Source organism: Dendropsophus ebraccatus, chromosome 1 (assembly GCF_027789765.1).
Source record: "Dendropsophus ebraccatus isolate aDenEbr1 chromosome 1, aDenEbr1.pat, whole genome shotgun sequence".
Taxonomy (NCBI): Eukaryota; Metazoa; Chordata; class Amphibia; order Anura; family Hylidae; genus Dendropsophus; species Dendropsophus ebraccatus.
Genome location: NC_091454.1, coordinates 87075698 through 87098222, shown reverse-complemented (window position 1 = coordinate 87098222; position 22525 = coordinate 87075698). Strand labels below are relative to the sequence as shown.

Sequence of the window (22525 nt, the reverse complement as noted above, 5' to 3'; positions counted from 1 at the left end):
ATTGCGATCGTTGGAGATCGTTTATCGTTAATTGAAAAAAATCGCTTCGTGTAATACCACCCTAAGAGTACGTGGTGCACATACTCAGTTTTTTTTTTAATATAGGAAAGGAGTTGCTCTCAGTGGTTGGGATCCCAGTGAAAAGAGAAATTTTTTACAGACATTTTTACAAGCAATTGGAATGACGTTCAATGACCACAATGATGCTTTAGTGTCTGTTTTTGCTCATCAGTCCCAGGGTAGAATTAGTGACGGATGCATAGAGTGCAAAATATTACAATCGCTTTTATTGTTAACAAAACACAATAGGTCCACTGACAAAATCAAGAAGAATAGTGAAAAAAAGTACAAAAATAAATTTGAAAATGATTTTATTCTCTCATTTCGCCATCTTCCTCCTCCTCTTCCACACCGCGTATATACAACACATTGTTACATCTATGGAGAAATAAAATGATAAAATGAATACACCAAATAAAACACATATAAGCATTCAGATAAACCTCAGCCACGGAACTATAATATAATAACTGTCTTATACAAAAGGGAAGATTTACAAAGCAAATTGTTTTGTGTTCTATTACTTTTAAACCTCACTTGAGGTGTACCTGTCACGCCAGCCTGCTGCCAGATCAGTGGCAAGTTCCTCTGTGAAAAGTTCGAGTCTCATTGAATACGAACACACAGACTATAATGTGTGCAACTTCCACTGCATCCAATAGGGTTTGCACATATTACAGTCTCGTTGTGTGTTATCCAAGGAGACCCGAACTTCTGGTTTAACAAAAAAACTCGCTGTTAATACGACAGCTGGCTGACGTCACAGGTATACAGGCCAAATGTATTTATTTAATCTGCCATTCTTTTAGTGCAAATGTTTAATGAAAGTCATTCATCCAACAGGTGGCATAAAAAAAAAATCCCCCAAATCATCAGACAACATACGCCACTATGATATGTGTCATGCATCTTTTATCTGACTTGTCTAACTTTATGCCGTCATCAATTGCCAATGTCATTTGCAAACACTTGATAGGTCAAAAGTTTTGATCAGTCATGGTCTGGGTGTTTAGATTCCCACCAATCTCTGCCATCTCCATTACACTGCAGGGGACAGGCTCCATATATTTCTCCTGCAGAAAGATGGAAAAGACAGGGATCCTGGAAGTGAAGGGCACAGCACTGTGCTTTTCTTGCCCCTGTCTAAGGGTATATTCACACTACGGAATCCTGGCAGATCACCCTCCGCAGACACTGGCGGGCGAGCGCATCTCTGCTGCTCCCACGGGCTTCATTCCATGGTTTGCCAGATTCCGCCGTCCGCCTAAAGAATGTACCCGCTCATTCTTTAGGCAGACGGCGGAATATGGCAAACCATAGAATGAAGCCTATGGGGCCTGAGGAGATGCGGCATGTCCGCCAGTGTACCCAAGTGGGGCAAGCTGCAGAAACTGCGGAGGGTGATCCGCCGGGATTCCGTAGTGTGCACATACCCTAACAGTATTGGAGGTCTTAGCACCCAGACCCCAACAGACAAAGTTTTTGCAAATAAAAGGGACTAACATTGTATTAATAAATCCACAACACTCGAGCATATGCATAAATTATCCAAACTTTTGTATCACATCATGTCAGTCTGCAGCGTTCATGTTTAAAACTTCCTCTGAAGAACCAAGAGCTAAAATCTCACTGGTTGCTATAAGCTACTTTTTCATGGTTCCTTGCATTGTTTTTTTTTTTACCTCTTTCTACAGCTCTGTTCACACAACCAAGCACAAATTGGAAAAAACAGAAATGTAAAGCATAATGTGTGCACTAGTGTATACACAGAAATATAAGGAAAATGTTTGATAAAACTGACATTCAAAATAAATAAAAAGCAACAGAATTAAACTGTACAGGCCATGCAGGCACCCGATGCTAAAGATAGAATACCCTTTTTGTACTGACCACAGGTCCTCTTTGAAGAGGACATCCAAATATGTTATCTCTAGCACAGGAAAAAAAACATTGGAATAAAAACTCTATTATTCAACAGCACACATGAAATAAATGAGTTACCTTATCAAAACTTCTCCAAGATGTCCCGATAATGCACCATCAATATATTCTTCAGTGTTTGCAAGCTACAATGTAAGATAAGACTGTTATAGTTTTGCACTACACAGTTAGCCTCTGATCATTTTTATCATTTAAGTTTACACTGTCTGTATACGACTTTGAGATCTTTAGCAGCCTTTACACCAGGACATTAATCTACATCTCGCCACATACTAGACATTTAAATCATTTTCTGCCAACCATCAGACTTTTCAGGACAGGAATAAGTGCAGATGCAGACTACAAGCAGACATCATTAAAAATGTGAGCTGCTGCCTTGAACTTGAAAGATTTAAAGACACTTGTTAAAGCGACTCTGTACCCACAATCTGACCCCCCCCCCAAACCACTTGTACCTTCGGATAGCTGCTTTAATCCAAGATCTGGGGGTAGATTGGGGGTATAGAGTCGCTTTAAAAGACAGATCTGCATTATAGTTATATACTGAGTGAACGTTGAGCATGCTTGAGTTTGTCCGAACCTGACAATGCAGCATTTGATTATCGGTGGCTGAAGAAGTTGGATGCAGCCCTAGGGAGTCCTGGAAAACATGGATACAACCATGTCTTTCAGGCAGCATCCAACTTCTTCAGCCACCTGTTATCAAATGCTGGATGAATTTGAGCATACTTGAAGTGCACTCATCTCTAATCTGTATCCCATCAACATAAAGCCAGACTAGGCCACAGATCACTGTAGAGATTAGCAATTTTGCCTGAAAAGATGACCTTAGGCCCAAAATACTACACAACAGTTTTTTGGGAAAACTACCACTGCAATTTTAAGCCAGCAGGAAACAGAAGTCCGTCCTTTATATTTCCCATTCCATTTGAATCTTTTAGTTCAAAATCTGTCATGTGCGACACCAGCCTAGGATACCTTTACAAGTTCAAGAAAAGCTCTGTTTGGGCCCAGAGTTACCTTTCTGTCCAATACAAAAATCAGACACACTTTTGTCTCAAGACAAAGAGCAACCAATCCCAGCTCAGCTTTCATTTCTCAGATTGAGCTGTCATTGGTTGCTATATGAGACAAAAATGAGCGAGTTTTGTCTTGGACAGACTGATAAATCTGGGCCATTGTTTTCCATGTCAAACAGTGCAGTCTCTGCACTGGAAGGAAATGACATGTCACTTCAAGCTCCAGCTGAAGATAAGTGGAGCTTCTGAGCTGCTTCTGGCTCAGCACAAGCCATGGGGCTGCTTCTTGCCTATATACAACAGTGCCATTTATTATACAGACTACTCAATGGCTAATCCTTCATTCTTAGCTTCTGATGCAGTTACTGTGGTTTTACTCATGTGTGCAAAGGATTTTTTCTAGAGATGAGCGAACCTCGGGCATGCTCGAGTTCATCCGAACCCGAACGTTCGGCACTTGATTAGCTGGGGCTGCTGAACTTGGATAAAGCTCCAAGGTTTAGCGGTTGGGTCGAGGAACCTAATGATTGAACTTAGGTAGAGAGTTCCCACAGTCCTAGGCTTTTAATTAAATAAATAAACAAAGTGGAGGGACTGTGGTGAAAATGCTATAATACGTCTTCTAGCATGTATTTATTAATATGTACATTAAACACAAACATGAAAAACAGGTTTTATGATTAGATGATTGTAGGTAAAGATATAAGGGGTAAAGGTATGAGATAGGCAGGGTTAAACCAGGGGTAACCTATTGCTGAAGTGGGACCCCCTGGTTTAGGCGTCCCCAAACAACAGGAGGGAATGACCGTGTGCTAGGGTTGTGTAGGTCTTTCCTGTCACAGATGTCAGTTGTCACTGTGTCTGGTAATACGGTAATATACAAGGTGTGTAGCATATGAAAAGCAGGTGTAGATGTTTTTTAGTCGTGGTTCTGATATCCCTTCTTCCGTTTATCCAACGCGTTTCCCTTGTTCTATGGCGACAAGTTCCTCAGGGAGTAGGAAGATTGTTGAAACATAAATGGGATATGCCTTGATAAATGTCTCAGTTTGATCAGGAAAAAGTTGAATTTACAGATGAATATTGGGGGTGCTCCCCAGTCGGTTGTAGGGGATCACTGTTGTATGTATAAAGATACGTCTGGTGGACAAGTTGTGGTCACTTTATCCAGATTTGTGTCTGGTCTTGTGTGTTAGTTTTTTTCTGCCATTATAGTGTGATCAACTGTATAGTATTAATACGAGCTGTAGTAGATAAGTAACCAGCAATCTCATTTCCCAGATGGTGTAAGTAAACAGATGTAATTAGTCTGATACAGATAGTTTTTCTCCTGCAGAGTTATGTGCTGCGGAGCGTGCACCGAGTCTGCTGTGAGGTCTCAGAGATGCTGAGACATCTGCCGTCTGTGAGAGGGTGCCTGATGGAGGCGCGTCCTCGTGTGCTGGCTTCTGGTGGCAAATTATCAAGGCATATCCCATTTATTCTTCAACACTCTTCCCACTCCCTGAGGAACTTGTCACCATAGAACAAGGGAAACGCGTTGGATCAACGGAAGAAGTGATATAAGAACCACGACTAAAAAACATCTACACCTGCCTTTCATATGCTACACACCTTGTATATTACCTTATTACCAGACACAGTGACAACTGACATCTGTGACGGGAAAGACCTACACAACCCTAGCACAGGGTCAGTCTCTCCTGATTGGGGATGCCTAAACCAGTACCACTTCAGCAATAGGCAGGGTTAAACCAGGGGTAACCTCATACCTTTACCCCTTATATCTTTACCTACAATCATCTAATCATAAAACCTGTTTTTCATGTTTGTGTTTAATGTACATATTAATAAATACATGCTATAAGACGTATTATAGCATTTTCACCACAGTTATTAAAGCTCTAAGGTACTCGAGGTTCGCTCATCTCTAATTTTTTCACTTCCAGAAAAACAAACGTTTGTGTATACCTAAAAAACCCTTTAAATGATTCAAGAAGGTAAGGCTAAGTTCACACGTGTCACAGGCAACTGATATTACAATATTATTTATATGATATGAATATTAAATTTACCTGCATATTCATATAGCCATCCACAGACACCAGGTAGCCCTTGTACTCCATCCCCCACTTCAGCTTCACCATTACAGGCTTACCGGTGAGGCCATTGAGGAAGGGTTTGGGGTTTAATGGGAGACTCTAAAAGAGAAACAAAGAGGGATGAGTACAGTGCAGGAGACAAGCCCCACTTATATGCAGCACACTGGATGGAGACAGCGCCGTGCATCAGGGCTATACACTGCTGAGGATGGAGACAGCTATCAGGGCTATACACTGCTGAGGATGCAGACAGCTATCAGGGCTAGACACTGCTGAGGATGGAGACAGCGCCGTGTATCAGGGCTATACACTGCTGAGGATGGAGACAGCGCCATGTATCAGGGCTATACACTGCTGAGGATGGAGACAGCGCCGTGTATCAGGGCTATACACTGCTGAGGATGCAGACAGCTATCAGGGCTAGACACTGCTGAGGATGGAGACAGCACCGTGTATCAGGGCTATACACTGCTGAGGATGGGGACAGCGCCGTGTATCAGAGCTGTACACTGCTGAGGATGGGGACAGCGCCGTGTATCAGGGCTATACACTGCTGAGGATGGGGACAGCGCCATGTATCAGGGCTATACACTGCTGAGGATGCAGACAGCTATCAGGGCTATACACTGCTGAGAATGGGGACAGCGCCGTGTATCAGGGCTATACACTGCTGAGGATGCAGACAGCGCAGTGTATCAGGGCTATACACTGCTGAGGATGGGGACAGCGCCGTGTATCAGGGCTATACACTGCTGAGGATGGGGACAGCGCCGTGTATCAGGGCTATACACTGCTGAGGATGGAGACAGCTATCAGGGCTATACACTGCTGAGGATGCAGACAGCGCCGTGTATCAGGGCTATACACTGCTGAGGATGGAGACAGCTATCAGGGCTATACACTACTGAGGATGGAGACAGCTATCAGGGCTATACACTGCTGAGGATGCAGACAGCTATCAGGGCTAGACACTGCTGAGGATGGAGACAGCACCGTGTATCAGGGCTATACACTGCTGAGGATGGGGACAGCGCCGTGTATCAGAGCTGTACACTGCTGAGGATGGGGACAGCGCCGTGTATCAGGGCTATACACTGCTGAGGATGGGGACAGCGCCATGTATCAGGGCTATACACTGCTGAGGATGCAGACAGCTATCAGGGCTATACACTGCTAAGGATGGGGACAGCTATCAGGGCTATACACTGCTGAGGATGCAGACAGCTATCAGGGCTATACACTGCTGAGAATGGGGACAGCGCCGTGTATCAGGGCTATACACTGCTGAGGATGCAGACAGCGCCGTGTATCAGGGCTATACACTGCTGAGGATGGGGACAGCGCCGTGTATCAGGGCTATACACTGCTGAGGATGGAGACAGCGCCGTGTATCAGGGCTATACACTGCGGAGGATGGAGACAGCGCCGTGTATCAGGGCTATACACTGCTGAGGATGGAGACAGCGCCGTGTATCAGGGCTATACACTGCTGAGGATGGAGACAGCTATCAGGGCTATACACTGCTGAGGATGCAGACAGCGCCGTGTATCAGGGCTATACACTGCTGAGGATGGAGACAGCTATCAGGGCTATACACTACTGAGGATGGAGACAGCTATCAGGGCTATACACTGCTGAGGATGGGGACAGCTATCAGGGCTATACACTGCTGAGGATGGGGACAGCGCCGTGTAACAGGGCTATACACTGCTGAGGATGCAGACAGCGCCGTGTATCAGGGCTATACACTGCTGAGGATGGAGACAGCGCCGTGTATCAGGGCTATACACTGCTGAGGATGGAGACAGCTATCAGGGCTAGACACTGCTGAGGATGGAGACAGCGCCGTGTATCAGGGCTATACACTGCTGAGGATGGAGACAGCGCCATGTATCAGGGCTATACACTGCTGAGGATGGAGACAGCGCCGTGTATCAGGGCTATACACTGCTGAGGATGCAGACAGCTATCAGGGCTAGACACTGCTGAGGATGGAGACAGCACCATGTATCAGGGCTATACACTGCTGAGGATGGGGACAGCGCCATGTATCAGGGCTATACACTGCTGAGGATGCAGACAGCTATCAGGGCTAGACACTGCTGAGGATGGAGACAGCACCATGTATCAGGGCTATACACTGCTGAGGATGGGGACAGCGCCATGTATCAGGGCTATACACTGCTGAGGATGCAGACAGCTATCAGGGCTATACACTGCTAAGGATGGGGACAGCTATCAGGGCTATACACTGCTGAGGATGCAGACAGCTATCAGGGCTATACACTGCTGAGAATGGGGACAGCGCCGTGTATCAGGGCTATACACTGCTGAGGATGGGGACAGCTATCAGGGCTATACACTGCTGAGGATGGAGACAGCGCCGTGTATCAGGGCTATACACTGCGGAGGATGGAGACAGCGCCGTGTATCAGGGCTATACACTGCTGAGGATGGGGACAGCGCCGTGTATCAGGGCTATACACTGCTGAGGATGGAGACAGCTATCAGGGCTATACACTGCTGAGGATGCAGACAGCGCCGTGTACCAGGGCTATACACTGCTGAGGATGGAGACAGCTATCAGGGCTATACACTACTGAGGATGGAGACAGCTATCAGGGCTATACACTGCTGAGGATGGGGACAGCTATCAGGGCTATACACTGCTGAGGATGGAGACAGCTATCAGGGCTATACACTGCTGAGGATGGGGACAGCGCCGTGTATCAGGGCTATACACTGCTGAGGATGGAGACAGCGCCGTGTATCAGGGCTATACACTGCTGAGGATGGAGACAGCTATCAGGGCTAGACACTGCTGAGGATGGAGACAGCGCCGTGTGTCAGGGCTATACACTGCTGAGGATGGAGACAGCGCCATGTATCAGGGCTATACACTGCTGAGGATGGAGACAGCGCCGTGTATCAGGGCTATACACTGCTGAGGATGGGGACAGCGCCATGTAACAGGGCTATACACTGCTGAGGATGCAGACAGCTATCAGGGCTATACACTGCTGAGGATGGAGACAGCACCATGTATCAGGGCTATACACTGCTGAGGATGGGGACAGCGCCGTGTATCAGAGCTGTACACTGCTGAGGATGGGGACAGCGCCGTGTATCAGGGCTATACACTGCTGAGGATGGGGACAGCGCCATGTATCAGGGCTATACACTGCTGAGGATGCGGACAGCTATCAGGGCTATACACTGCTAAGGATGGGGACAGCTATCAGGGCTATACACTGCTGAGGATGCAGACAGCTATCAGGGCTATACACTGCTGAGGATGGGGACAGCGCCGTGTATCAGGGCTATACACTGCTGAGGATGGGGACAGCGCCGTGTATCAGGGCTATACACTGCTGAGGATGGGGACAGCGCCGTGTATCAGGGCTATACACTGCTGAGGATGGGGACAGCGCCGTGTATCAGGGCTATACACTGCTGAGGATGGAGACAGCGCCGTGTATCAGGGCTATACACTGCTGAGGATGGAGACAGCGCCGTGTATCAGGGCTATACACTGCTGAGGATGGGGACAGCGCCGTGTATCAGGGCTATACACTGCTGAGGATGGAGACAGCTATCAGGGCTATACACTGCTGAGGATGCAGACAGCGCCGTGTATCAGGGCTATACACTGCTGAGGATGGAGACAGCTATCAGGGCTATACACTACTGAGGATGGAGACAGCTATCAGGGCTATACACTACTGAGGATGGAGACAGCTATCAGGGCTATACACTGCTGAGGATGGAGACAGCTATCAGGGCTATACACTACTGAGGATGGAGACAGCTATCAGGGCTATACACTGCTGAGGATGGGGACAGCTATCAGGGCTATACACTGCTGAGGATGGAGACAGCGCCGTGTATCAGGGCTATACACTGCTGAGGATGCAGACAGCGCCGTGTATCAGGGCTATACACTGCTGAGGATGGAGACAGCGCCGTGTATCAGGGCTATACACTGCTGAGGATGGGGACAGCGCCATGTAACAGGGCTATACACTGCTGAGGATGCAGACAGCTATCAGGGCTAGACACTGCTGAGGATGGAGACAGCACCATGTATCAGGGCTATACACTGCTGAGGATGGGGACAGCGCCGTGTATCAGAGCTGTACACTGCTGAGGATGGGGACAGCGCCGTGTATCAGGGCTATACACTGCTGAGGATGGGGACAGCGCCATGTATCAGGGCTATACACTGCTGAGGATGCGGACAGCTATCAGGGCTATACACTGCTAAGGATGGGGACAGCTATCAGGGCTATACACTGCTGAGGATGCAGACAGCTATCAGGGCTATACACTGCTGAGGATGGGGACAGCGCCGTGTATCAGGGCTATACACTGCTGAGGATGGGGACAGCGCCGTGTATCAGGGCTATACACTGCTGAGGATGGGGACAGCGCCGTGTATCAGGGCTATACACTGCTGAGGATGGGGACAGCGCCGTGTATCAGGGCTATACACTGCTGAGGATGGGGACAGCGCCGTGTATCAGGGCTATACACTGCTGAGGATGGAGACAGCGCCGTGTATCAGGGCTATACACTGCTGAGGATGGAGACAGCGCCGTGTATCAGGGCTATACACTGCTGAGGATGGGGACAGCTATCAGGGCTATACACTGCTGAGGATGGAGACAGCTATCAGGGCTATACACTGCTGAGGATGCAGACAGCGCCGTGTATCAGGGCTATACACTGCTGAGGATGGAGACAGCTATCAGGGCTATACACTACTGAGGATGGAGACAGCTATCAGGGCTATACACTGCTGAGGATGGAGACAGCTATCAGGGCTATACACTACTGAGGATGGAGACAGCTATCAGGGCTATACACTGCTGAGGATGGGGACAGCTATCAGGGCTATACACTGCTGAGGATGGAGACAGCGCCGTGTATCAGGGCTATACACTGCTGAGGATGCAGACAGCGCCGTGTATCAGGGCTATACACTGCTGAGGATGGAGACAGCGCCGTGTATCAGGGCTATACACTGCTGAGGATGGAGACAGCTATCAGGGCTATACACTGCTGAGGATGGAGACAGCGCAGTGTATCAGGGCTATACACTGCTGAGGATGGAGACAGCTATCAGGGCTATACACTGCTGAGGATGGAGACAGCGCCGTGTATCAGGGCCAGTGGCGTGTATCAGGGCCAGTGGCGTGTATCAGGGTAGTGGCGACCGGGCCGCTACCAATGTTTTGCTTGCGATCACAAGAGGCAGGGGCCCCCAGCTGTCTTGCGGCCCCCAGGGAGCTCTGTGTGCGGCGGGGGGGTCCCACGAACTCCGCCCCCTCCGCGCTAAGCCCCGCCTCCCGCCGGGGGAAGCCCGCCAGCGCGTGTGACCTGGGGGCTACAGAAATCATGCAGGTGAGTATAGATTTTTTTGTTTTTAAGGGGATGATGGGGGTGTAGTGGTATGATGATGGAACAAGAGGATGATGGGGGTGTAGTGGTATGATGATGGAACAAGAGGATGATGGGGGTGTAGTGGTATGATGATGGAACAAGAGGATGATGGGGGTGTAGTGGTATGATGATGATGATGGAACAAGAGGATGATGAGGATGTAGTGGTATGATGATGATGGAACAAGAGGATGATGAGGGGTGTAGTGGTATGATGATGATGATGGAACAAGAGGATGATGAGGGGTGTAGTGGTATGATGATGATGATGGAACAAGAGGATGATGAGGGGTGTAGTGGTATGATGATGATGAAGGAACAAGAGGATGATGGGGGTGTAGTAGTATGATGATGATGAAGGAACAAGAGGATGATGGGGTGTAGTGGTATGATGATGGAACAAGAGGATGATGGGGGTGTAGTGGTATGATGATGATGGAACAAGAGGATGATGAGGGGTGTAGTGGTATGATGATGATGAAGGAACAAGAGGATGATGGGGTGTAGTGGTATGATGATGGAACAAGAGGATGATGAGGGGTGTAGTGGTATGATGATGGAACAAGAGGATGATGAGGGGTGTAGTGGTATGATGATGATGGAACAAGAGGATGGAACAAGAGGATGATGAGGGGTGTAGTGGTATGATGATGATGATGGAACAAGAGGATGATGAGGGGTGTAGTGGTATGATGATGATGATGGAACAAGAGGATGATGAGGGGTGTAGTGGTATGATGATGATGATGGAACAAGAGGATGATGAGGGGTGTAGTGGTATGATGATGATGATGGAACAAGAGGATGATGAGGGGTGTAGTGGTATGATGATGATGATGGAACAAGAGGATGATGAGGGGTGTAGTGGTATGATGATGATGATGGAACAAGAGGATGATGAGGGGTGTAGTGGTATGATGATGATGATGGAACAAGAGGATGATGAGGATGTAGTGGTATGATGATGATGGAACAAGAGGATGATGAGGGGTGTAGTGGTATGATGATTATGAAGGAACAAGAGGATGATGGGGGTGTAGTAGTATGATGATGGAACAAGAGGAAGATGAGGGGTGTAGCGGTATGATGATGATGAAGGAACAAGAGGATGATGGGGGTGTAGTAGTATGATGATGATGATGATGGAACAAGAGGAAGATGAGGGGTGTAGTGGTATGATGATGATGATGAAGGAACAAGAGGATGATGGGGTGTAGTGGTATGATGATGGAACAAGAGGATGATGGGGGTGTAGTGGTATGATGATGATGAAGGAACAAGAGGATGATGGGGTGGTAGTGGTATGATGATGATGAAGGAACAAGAGGATGATGGGGTGGTAGTGGTATGATGATGATGAAGGAACAAGAGGATGATGGGGTGGTAGTGGTATGATGATGATGAAGGAACAAGAGGATGATGGGGTGTAGTGGTATGATGATGATGATGGAACAAGAGGATGATGGGGTGTAGTGGTATGATGATGATGATGGAACAAGAGGAAGATGAGGGGTGTAGTGGTATGATGATGATGAAGGAACAAGAGGATGATGAGGGGTGTAGTGGTATGATGATGATGGAACAAGAGGATGATGAGGGGTGTAGTGGTATGATGATGATGGAACAAGAGGATGATGAGGGGTGTAGTGGTATGATGATGGAACAAGAGGATGATGAGGGGTGTAGTGGTATGATGATGATGATGGAACAAGAGGATGATGAGGGGTGTAGTGGTATGATGATGATGATGGAACAAGAGGATGATGAGGGGTGTAGTGGTATGATGACGATGATGATGGAACAAGAGGATGATGAGGGGGTGTAGTGGTATGATGATGGAACAAGAGGATGATGAGGGGTGTAGTGGTATGATGATGATGGGACGAGGATGATGGGGATGTAGTGGTATGATGATGGAACAAGAGGATGATGAGGGGTGTAGTGGTATGATGATGATGGAACAAGAGGAGGATGAGGGGTGTAGTGGTATGATGATGGAACAAGAGGATGATGGGGGTGTAGTGGTATGATGATGGAACAAGAGGATGATGAGGGGTGTAGTGGTATGATGATGGAACGAGGATGATGGGGATGTAGTGGTATGATGATGGAACAAGAGGATGATGAGGGGTGTAGTGGTATGATGATGATGGAACAAGAGGAGGATGAGGGGTGTAGTGGTATGATGATGGAACAAGAGGATGATGAGGGGTGTAGTGGTATGATGGAACAAGAAGATGATGAGGGGTGTAGAGGTATGATGATGGAACAAGAAGATGATGAGGATGTAGTGGTATGATGATGATGGAACAAGAGGATGATGGGGGGGTGTAGTGGCATGATGATGGAACAAGAAGATGATGAGGATGTAGTGGTATGATGATGAAGGAACAAGAGGATGATGAGGGGTGTAGTGGTATGATGATGGAACAAGAAGATGATGAGGATGTAGTGGTATGATGATGATGATGGAACAAGAGGATGATGGGGGTGTAGTGGTATGATGATGAAACAAGAGGATGATGAGGGGTGTAGTGGTATGATGATGAAGGAACAAGAGGATGATGAGGATGTAGTGGTATGATGATGATGGAACAAGAGGATGATGAGGATGTAGTGGTATGATGATGATGGAACAAGAGGATGATGAGGGGTGAAGTGGTATGATGATGGAACAAGAGGATGATGAGGGGTGTAGTGTTATGATGATGATGGAACAAGAGGATGATGAGGGGTGAAGTGGTATGATGATGGAACAAGAGGATGATGAGGATGTAGTGGTATGATGATGATGATGGAACAAGAGGATGATGAGGGGTGAAGTGGTATGATGATGAAAGGGCAGGAGGATAAAGGGGTAGTAGTATTATGATGGAGGTGTTTGTAGTATGATGATGGAGGGGCAGAAGGATGAAAGGGGTAGTAGTATGATGATGGAGGGGCAGGAGGAGGGGACAACATGGGGGGCATCTGTAAGGGGGATAAAATGGGGGGGCATCTATATGGTTGATAACATGGGGGCAATCTATATGGGGGATAACATGGGGGGCATCTATAATAGGGACAACACAGGGGGCCATCTATAAGGGGGAAACATTGGGGGGCCATCTATAAGGTGGACTACACAGGGTGTGTATACAATAGGGGGATATGTACTATAAGGGAGTCACATAGAGTCAGGCTACCCACTAAATGAGGGTGTAAAGGGGCCAATACAGATGTGCAATTTGTAGAGAGATGAGGATGGTGTCAGTGTGAGGAGCCTAATGTTTGTCTGGCAGATTCTGTGGATTCGTGGCTCCAAAAAGATCTCATAATGGCCCTGGGCAGATGGAGAAGATGAAAAGGGAAGAACTCAGATCAGAGAAGACGTCCCCTGTGAGTCACCTGATATATTTGCACTGTAATGTATATGGTGTATAGAGCCTGTGTAGAGCTGGGGCCACCTCTATATGACTGGATGAGGTGATATTGGTCTATGTACAGAGGATTTTATTCAGTAGCAGCGGTTATGTTAGTCAGTATGTGGTATGGGGGGGGGCCCAAGTTGACCTCTTGCACCAGGGCCCAAGAGACATTAGCTACGCCCCTGATCAGGGCTATACACTGCTGAGGATGGAGACAGCTATCAGGGCTATACACTGCTGAGGATGGAGACAGCTATCAGGGCTATACACTGCTGAGGATGGAGACAGCTATCAGGGCTATACACTGCTGAGGATGGAGACAGCTATCAGGGCTATACACTGCTGAGGATGCAGACAGCGCCGTGTATCAGGGCTATACACTGCTGAGGATGGGGACAGGGCCGTGTATCAGGGCTATACACTGCTGAGGATGGACACAGCGCCGTGTATCAGGGCTATACACTGCTGAGGATGGAGACAGCGCCATGTATCAGGGCTATACACTGCTGAGGATGGGGACAGGGCCGTGTATCAGGGCTATACACTGCTGAGGATGGACACAGCGCCATGTATCAGGGCTATACACTGCTGAGGATGGAGACAGCGCCGTGTATCAGGGCTATACACTGCTGAGGATGGAGACAGCTATCAGGGCTATACACTGCTGAGGATGCAGACAGCGCCGTGTATCAGGGCTATACACTGCTGAGGATGGACACAGCGCCGTGTATCAGGGCTATACACTGCTGAGGATGGACACAGCACCATGTATCAGGGCTATACACTGCTGAGGATGCAGACAGCGCCGTGTATCAGGGCTATATACTGCTGAGGATGGGGACAGGGCCGTGTATCAGGGCTATACACTGCTGAGGATGGACACAGCACCATGTATCAGGGCTATACACTGCTGAGGATGGGGACAGCGCCATGTAACAGGGCTATACACTGCTGAGGATGGAGACAGCTATCAGGGCTATACACTGCTGAGGATGGGGACAGGGCCGTGTATCAGGGCTATACACTGCTGAGGATGGACACAGCACCATGTATCAGGGCTATACACTGCTGAGGATGGGGACAGCGCCATGTAACAGGGCTATACACTGCTGAGGATGGGGACAGGGCCGTGTATCAGGGCTATACACTGCTGAGGATGGGGACAGCGCCGTGTATTAGGGCTATACACTGCTGAGGATGGAGACAGCTATCAGGGCTATACACTGCTGAGGATGCAGACAGGGCCGTGTATCAGGGCTATACACTGCTGAGAATGGAGACAGCTATCAGGGCTATACACTGCTGAGGATGGGGACAGGGCCGTGTATCAGGGCTATACACTGCTGAGGATGGGGACAGCGCCGTGTATCAGGGCTATACACTGCTGAGGATGGGGACAGCGCCGTGTATCAGGGCTATACACTGCTGAGGATGGGGACAGCGCCGTGTATCAGGGCTATACACTGCTGAGGATGGAGACAGCACCATGTATCAGGGCTATACACTGCTGAGGATGGAGACAGCTATCAGGGCTATACACTGCTGAGGATGGGGACAGGGCCGTGTATCAGGGCTATACACTGCTGAGGATGGGGACAGCGCCGTGTATCAGGGCTATACACTGCGGAGGATGGAGACAGCGCCGTGTATCAGGGCTATACACTGCTGAGGATGGAGACAGCACCATGTATCAGGGCTATACACTGCTGAGGATGGGGACAGCTATCAGGGCTATACACTGCTGAGGATGGGGACAGCTATCAGGGCTATACACTGCAGAGGATGGGGACAGGGCCGTGTATCAGGGCTATACACTGCTGAGGATGGACACAGCACCATGTATCAGGGCTATACACTGCTGAGGATGGAGACAGCGCCATGTATCAGGGCTATACACTGCTGAGGATGGAGACAGCACCATGTATCAGGGCTATACACTGCTGAGGATGGAGACAGCACCATGTATCAGGGCTATACACTGCTGAGGATGGAGACAGCTATCAGGGCTATACACTGCTGAGGATGGGGACAGGGCCGTGTATCAGGGCTATACACTGCTGAGGATGGGGACAGCGCCGTGTATCAGGGCTATACACTGCTGAGGATGGAGACAGCGCCGTGTATCAGGGCTATACACTGCTGAGGATGGAGACAGCACCATGTATCAGGGCTATACACTGCTGAGGATGGGGACAGCTATCAGGGCTATACACTGCTGAGGATGGGGACAGGGCCGTGTATCAGGGCTATACACTGCTGAGGATGGACACAGCACCATGTATCAGGGCTATACACTGCTGAGGATGGAGACAGCGCCATGTATCAGGGCTATACACTGCTGAGGATGGAGACAGCACCATGTATCAGGGCTATACACTGCTGAGGATGGAGACAGCTATCAGGGCTATACACTGCTGAGGATGGAGACAGCGCCGTGTATCAGGGCTATACACTGCTGAGGATGGGGACAGCGCCGTGTATCAGGGCTATACACTGCTGAGGATGGAGACAGCGCCATGTATCAGGGCTATACACTGCTGAGGATGCAGACAGCTATCAGGGCTATACACTGCTGAGGATGGGGACAGGGCCGTATATCAGGGCTATACACTGCTGAGGATGGGGACAGGGCCGTGTATCAGGGCTATACACTGCTGAGGATGGGGACAGCGCCGTGTATCAGGGCTATACACTGCTGAGGATGGGGACAGCGCCGTGTATCAGGGCTATACACTGCTGAGGATGGGGACAGCGCCGTGTATCAGGGCTATACACTGCTGAGGATGGAGACAGCGCCATGTATCAGGGCTATACACTGCTGAGGATGCAGACAGCTATCAGGGCTATACACTGCTGAGGATGGGGACAGCGCCGTGTATCAGGGCTATACACTGCGGAGGATGGGGACAGGGCCGTGTATCAGGGCTATACACTGCTGAGGATGGGGACAGCGCCGTGTATCAGGGCTATACACTGCTGAGGATGGGGACAGGGCCGTGTATCAGGGCTATACACTGCTGAGGATGGGGACAGCGCCGTGTATCAGGGCTATACACTGCTGAGGATGGGGACAGCGCCGTGTATCAGGGCTATACACTGCGGAGGATGGAGACAGCGCCGTGTATCAGGGCTATACACTGCTGAGGATGGGGACAGCGCCGTGTATCAGGGCCGCACAGACTATAGCAGCAGCGAGCTATTGTGCCCGCTCTCCTGAATGAATGGCGCCGCACGTGTCACACGCAGCCTCCGCCCCCAGCACTACAGACCCCAGCATCCCCCCGCACCTCGCTCCCGGTAATACCCACCATGATATCAGGAAAGGCGCCGCTGATCTGTAGACCAACCGCGCGTGTACTACAAAAAAATTGCTCCTCGGAGCGCTCGGTCGAACACACCGCCGGAGTTAGCAGGAAATGGCTGACGGAAAGATAGACGCCGAGCTAGGATGCAATCTCGGAAACAGCGCCCTCTGGTGTTGGGAGGTTTAACAACAAGGGCATGATGTTCTGAGCGCCTCACACAGCGCCCCTGCTGGCAGCATCACCGCATTGCAGCAAGATGTGAGAACGGTGAGATGCTGGGGCTGGCGATATACGATATCAGGGTAGAGGTCACTAGGCGAGCCGGACATACAGGAAAAGTGCAAATGTATGTGCAAAGGAAGTGCGCCATTTTCCAAATCTACTCTGGCTTGAAATTTGATGAATTCCTCCCTATGACATTATTCCATCTGCAGAGCAGTATGAGGGCTTGTTCATAGCAGGACAAGTTGTACTTTCTGATGGTTACCTTCACTTTACAATATAATGTACTGGGGGAAAAATTGTGTGATGCCCAGGGCCCTATTTACCACCAGGTACCTGTGGTCCGGGGCCTAGGGCAGCACCTTGCAGGGGGGGGGGATGGTACCAGGGAGCAGGGGGAAGAAAACCACTTTTTTTTACTGGTAAGTCCCATTCAGACTTGCCAGTAAATCTGTTTTTTTTTTTCTTTTAAAAAATAAAGGGGGGGGGGGGGGGTATGATGGTATTGTTCAGGTCTGGCCTGGCAGTGTTATCCAGTCCCAGTATGGTGGTATTGGTCAGGTCTGGTATAGCAGTGTTATCTTGTCACAGTATGGTGGTATTGGTCAGGTCTGGTATGGCAGTGTTATCCAGTCACAGTATGGCGGTATTGGTCAGGTCTGGTATAGCAGTGTTATCTTGTCACAGTATGGTGGTATTGGTCAGGTCTGGTATAGCAGTGTTATCCAGTCACAGTATGGCGGTATTGGTCAGGTCTGGTATAGCAGTGTTATCTTGTCACAGTATGGTGGTATTGGTCAGGTCTGGTATGGCAGTGTTATCCAGTCACAGTATGGCGGTATTGGTCAGGTCTGGTATAGCAGTGTTATCTTGTCACAGTATGGTGGTATTGGTCAGGTCTGGTATAGCAGTGTTATCCAGTCACAGTATGGCGGTATTGGTCAGGTCTGGTATAGCAGTGTTATCTTGTCACAGTATGGTGGTATTGGTCAGGTCTGGTATAGCAGTGTTATCCAGTCACAGTATGGCGGTATTGGTCAGGTCTGGTATGGCAGTGTTATCCAGTCACAGTATGGCGGTCTTGGTCAGGGCTGGTATGACAGTGTTATCCAGTCACAGTATGGCGGTATTGGTCAGGTCTGGTATAGCAGTGTTATCCAGTCACAGTATGGTGGTATTGATCAGGTATGGTACGGCAGTGTTATTCAGTCACAGTATGGTGGTACTGGTCAGGTGTGGTGTCGCGGTGTAATCCAGTCACAGTATGGCGGTATTGGTCAGGTCTGGTATGGCAGTGTTATCCAGTCACAGTATGGCGGTATTGGTCAGGTCTGGTATAGCAGTGTTATCTAGTCACAGTATGGTGGTATTGGTCAGGTCTGGTATAGCAGTGTTATCCAGTCACAGTATGGCGGTATTGGTCAGGTCTGGTATGGCAGTGTTATCCAGTCACAGTATGGTGGTATTGGTCAGGTCTGGTATGGCAGTGTTATCCAGTCACAGTATGGCGGTATTGGTCAGGTCTGGTATGGCAGTGTTATCCAGTCACAGTATGGCGGTATTGGTCAGGGCTGGTATGACAGTGTTATCCAGTCACAGTATGGCGGTATTGGTCAGGTCTGGTATAGCAGTGTTATCCAGTCACAGTATGGTGGTATTGATCAGGTATGGTACGGCGGTGTTATTCAGTCACAGTATGGTGGTACTGGTCAGGTGTGGTGTGGCGGTGTAATCCAGTCACAGTATGGCGGTATTGGTCAGGTCTGGTATGGCAGTGTTATCCAGTCACAGTATGGCGGTATTGGTCAGGTCTGGTATAGCAGTGTTATCTAGTCACAGTATGGTGGTATTGGTCAGGTCTGGTATAGCAGTGTTATCCAGTCACAGTATGGCGGTATTGGTCAGGTCTGGTATGGCAGTGTTATCCAGTCACAGTATGGTGGTATTGGTCAGGTCTGGTATGGCAGTGTTATCCAGTCACAGTATGGTGGTATTGGTCAGATCTGGTATGGCAGTGTTATCCAGTCACAGTATGGTGGTATTGGTCAGGTCTGGTGTGGTGGTGTTATCCAGTTACAGTATGGCGGTATTGGGCAGGGCAGGTATGGCAGTGTCATCCACTCACAGTATGGTGGTATTGGTCAGGTATGGTGTGGTGGTGTTATCCAGTCACAGTATGGTGGTATTGGTCAGGTTTGGTATGGCAGTGTTATCCAGTCACAGTATGGTGGTATTGGTCAGGTCTGGTGTGGTGGTGTTATCCAGTCACAGTATGGCGGTATTGGGCAGGTCAGGTATGGCGGTGTTATCCAGTCACAGTGTGGTAGTATTGGTCAGGTCTGGTATGGCAGTGTTATCCAGTCACAGTATGGTGGTATTGGTAAGCAGGGTCACCATCAGGATTTTCGGGGCCCCATACAGCCAAATTGTCTGCCCCCCCCCCCCCCCCCACTAACGAAAAATATGGAACGTATCTTTGACTCAGGGCTGGCCTTTGGGGGGTGCGACCTGTGTGGTTGACACACGGCACATCACTCCCGGCTAGCTGGGGCGGGGATGCATCGGCAGACAAACAGCACACTTAACTTGAATTGAAATTTGTACGTTAGATGTGCTGTCTGCTGCTGCTGTGCAACTACAACCCCCAGCATGCCTGGTCAGCCGCTGCTGTGCAACTACAACCCCCAGCATGCCTGGTCAGCCGCTGCTGTGCAACTATAACCCCCAGCATGCCTGGTCAGCCGCTGCATTGCAACTACAACCCCCAGCATGCCTGGTCAGCCGCTGCTTTACAACTACAACCCCCAGCATGCCTGGTCAGCCGCTGCTGATATATATATATATATATAGTATACAGATACAATACAGCCTGGATATAGTATACACATACCATACAGCCATATATACAGACAGCCATACAGCATCACCCCTCCAGACTCCATGTCCACAGAAATCAACACACACACACACACATCCTCTTTAATATGACCCACGGATAGAACGCCGCCATCACGGTGAAGCCGGTGCCGTGGTATGTTTTTAGAACTGCGGCTCGGTTCCCATGTACGGCGCCGTTCTATCCACGGGTACCGAGCTGGGTCTGAAGCACAGGGGGCGGGCCGGCTTGCCCCAGTGGGTGGAATCCCCCGCCCCCCTATGACGCGGCTCCATTGATTATAACGGAGCACCGTCATAGAGGGGAGGGAATTCCCTCCCACTGGGACAAGCCGGCCCGCCTCCAGTGCTTCAGACGCATTGTTGCATTGGTCAGGCACAGCAGAGCCAAGTTGTCGGTTACATTGGTCAGGCACAGCAGAGTTGTCAGTTACATTGGTCAGGCACAGCAGAGCCGAGTTGTCGGTCACATTGGGCAGGCACAGCAGAGCCGAGTTGTCGGTTACATTGGTCAGGCACAGCAGAGCCAAGTTGTCGGTTACATTGGGCAGGCTTAGCAGAGCCGAGTTGTCAGTTACATTGGGCAGGCTCAGCAGAGCCAAGTTGTCGATTACATTGGGCAGGCACAGCAGAGCCGAGTTGTCGGTTACATTGGGCAGGCTCAGCAGAGCCGAGTTGTCGGTTACATTGGTAAGGCACAGCAGAGCTGAGTTGTCGGTTACATTGGGCGGGCACAGCAGAGCCAAGTTGTCGGTTACATTGGGCAGGCACAGCAGAGCCGAGTTGTCGGTTACATTGGTAAGGCACAGCAGAGCTGAGTTGTCGGTTACATTGGGCGGGCACAGCAGAGCCGAGTTGTCGGTTACATTGGGCAGGCACAGCAGAGCCGAGTTGTCAGTACGGTAGGGACTGGTTCAGCAGTAGCAGATTTATATACTATCCCAGGATGGGGGCACACACACTCTCTCTCTCTCTCTCTCTCTCTCTCTCTCTCTCTCTCTCTCTCTCTCACACACACACACACACACACACACACACACACAATCACTCACTCTCACACAGACACACACACACACACACACACTCACTCTCACACACACAGACACACACACACACACACTCACTGTCTCTCTCTCACACACACACACACACATACACACACTATGCAGGGAAGCTCCAGGGCCCATTCAGTCTTCAGTGCTCCTCACACAGCGGCTACGCCCCTCCCCCTCATGTTCCGACCTTGCAGCGGAGAAGACGGCAGCCAGAGAAGTCTGTGAGATGAAAGGAGGGAGGGAGGGGGAGGCAGGAGAGAGGAGAGGGGGCCCGCAGTATCATCCTGTCACCTGGGAGAGCACACAGGCCGGAAGTCACCAGCTCCGCACGAGCCTGGGAGCTGCTGAGGAGGGGGCCGGTCCATTGTGGAGGGAGGGGGGGATTCTGCAGCCCGGTCCACAGACAGTGCATGGGGGAGGAGGGCCTCATGATATTAGTTAAGTAAAAGGGGCCCCTTGCATCTGAGGGAGCTCTCCCCTCTCCCTGCACTGTTTGTATACCAGGCTTTTCACAAAGTGAAGTGTGTGGGAGGCCCGGGCCCCCTCATAGGCCAGGCCCCATACACCTGTACTGCCAGTTATGCCCTGATGGCGGCCCTGTTGGTCAGGTCTGGTATGGCAGTGTTATCCAGTCACAGTATGATGGTATTGGTCAGGTCTGGAATAGCGGTGTTATCCAGTCACAGTGTGTCAGTATTGGTCAGGTTTGGTAAAGCAGTGTTATCCAGTCACAGTATGGTGGTATTGGTCAGGTCTGGTATGGCAGTGTTATCCAGTCACAGTATGGTGGTATTGGTCAGGTCTGGTATGGCGGTGTTATCCAGTCACACTATGGTGGTATTGGTCAGGTCTGGTATGGCGATGTTATCCAGTCACAGTGTGGCGGTATTGTTCAGGTCTGGCCTGGCGGTGTTATCCAGTCACAGTATGGTGGTATTGGTCAGGTCTGGTGTGGCAGTGTTATCCAGTCCCAGTATGGTGGTATTGGTCAGGTCTGGTGTGGCGGTGTTATCCAGTCACAGTATGGGGGTATTGGTCAAGTCTGGTATGGCGATGTTATCCAGTCATAGTATGGGG

The 22525-nt window shown here is 49.6% G+C and overlaps 1 protein-coding gene across 1 annotated transcript; it reads right to left on the bottom strand.

Moving 5' to 3' along the window:
• Positions 1–354: 354 nt before the first annotated feature.
• On the bottom strand, positions 355–17411 carry SNRPF (small nuclear ribonucleoprotein polypeptide F). The gene is made up of 4 exons (XM_069955822.1): positions 17280–17411; positions 5096–5221; positions 2062–2126; positions 355–438 (listed from the first exon to the last, which is right to left on the bottom strand). The coding sequence occupies exons 1-4, from the start codon at positions 17280–17282 to the stop codon at positions 372–374; spliced, it is 261 nt and encodes an 86-aa protein (XP_069811923.1). The 5' UTR covers positions 17283–17411; the 3' UTR covers positions 355–371.
• Between the last annotated feature and the right edge of the window lie 5114 nt (positions 17412–22525).

Bases quoted from the DNA above. Each gene is read 5' to 3' on its own strand.
- SNRPF (XM_069955822.1), bottom strand. The intron at 2,127-5,095 runs GTAAATTTAATA...CTTACATTGTAG, and splicing joins ATGGCTATATGAATATGCAG to CTTGCAAACACTGAAGAATA. The intron at 439-2,061 runs GTAACTCATTTA...ATTTCTCCATAG, and splicing joins CTTGGAGAAGTTTTGATAAG to ATGTAACAATGTGTTGTATA.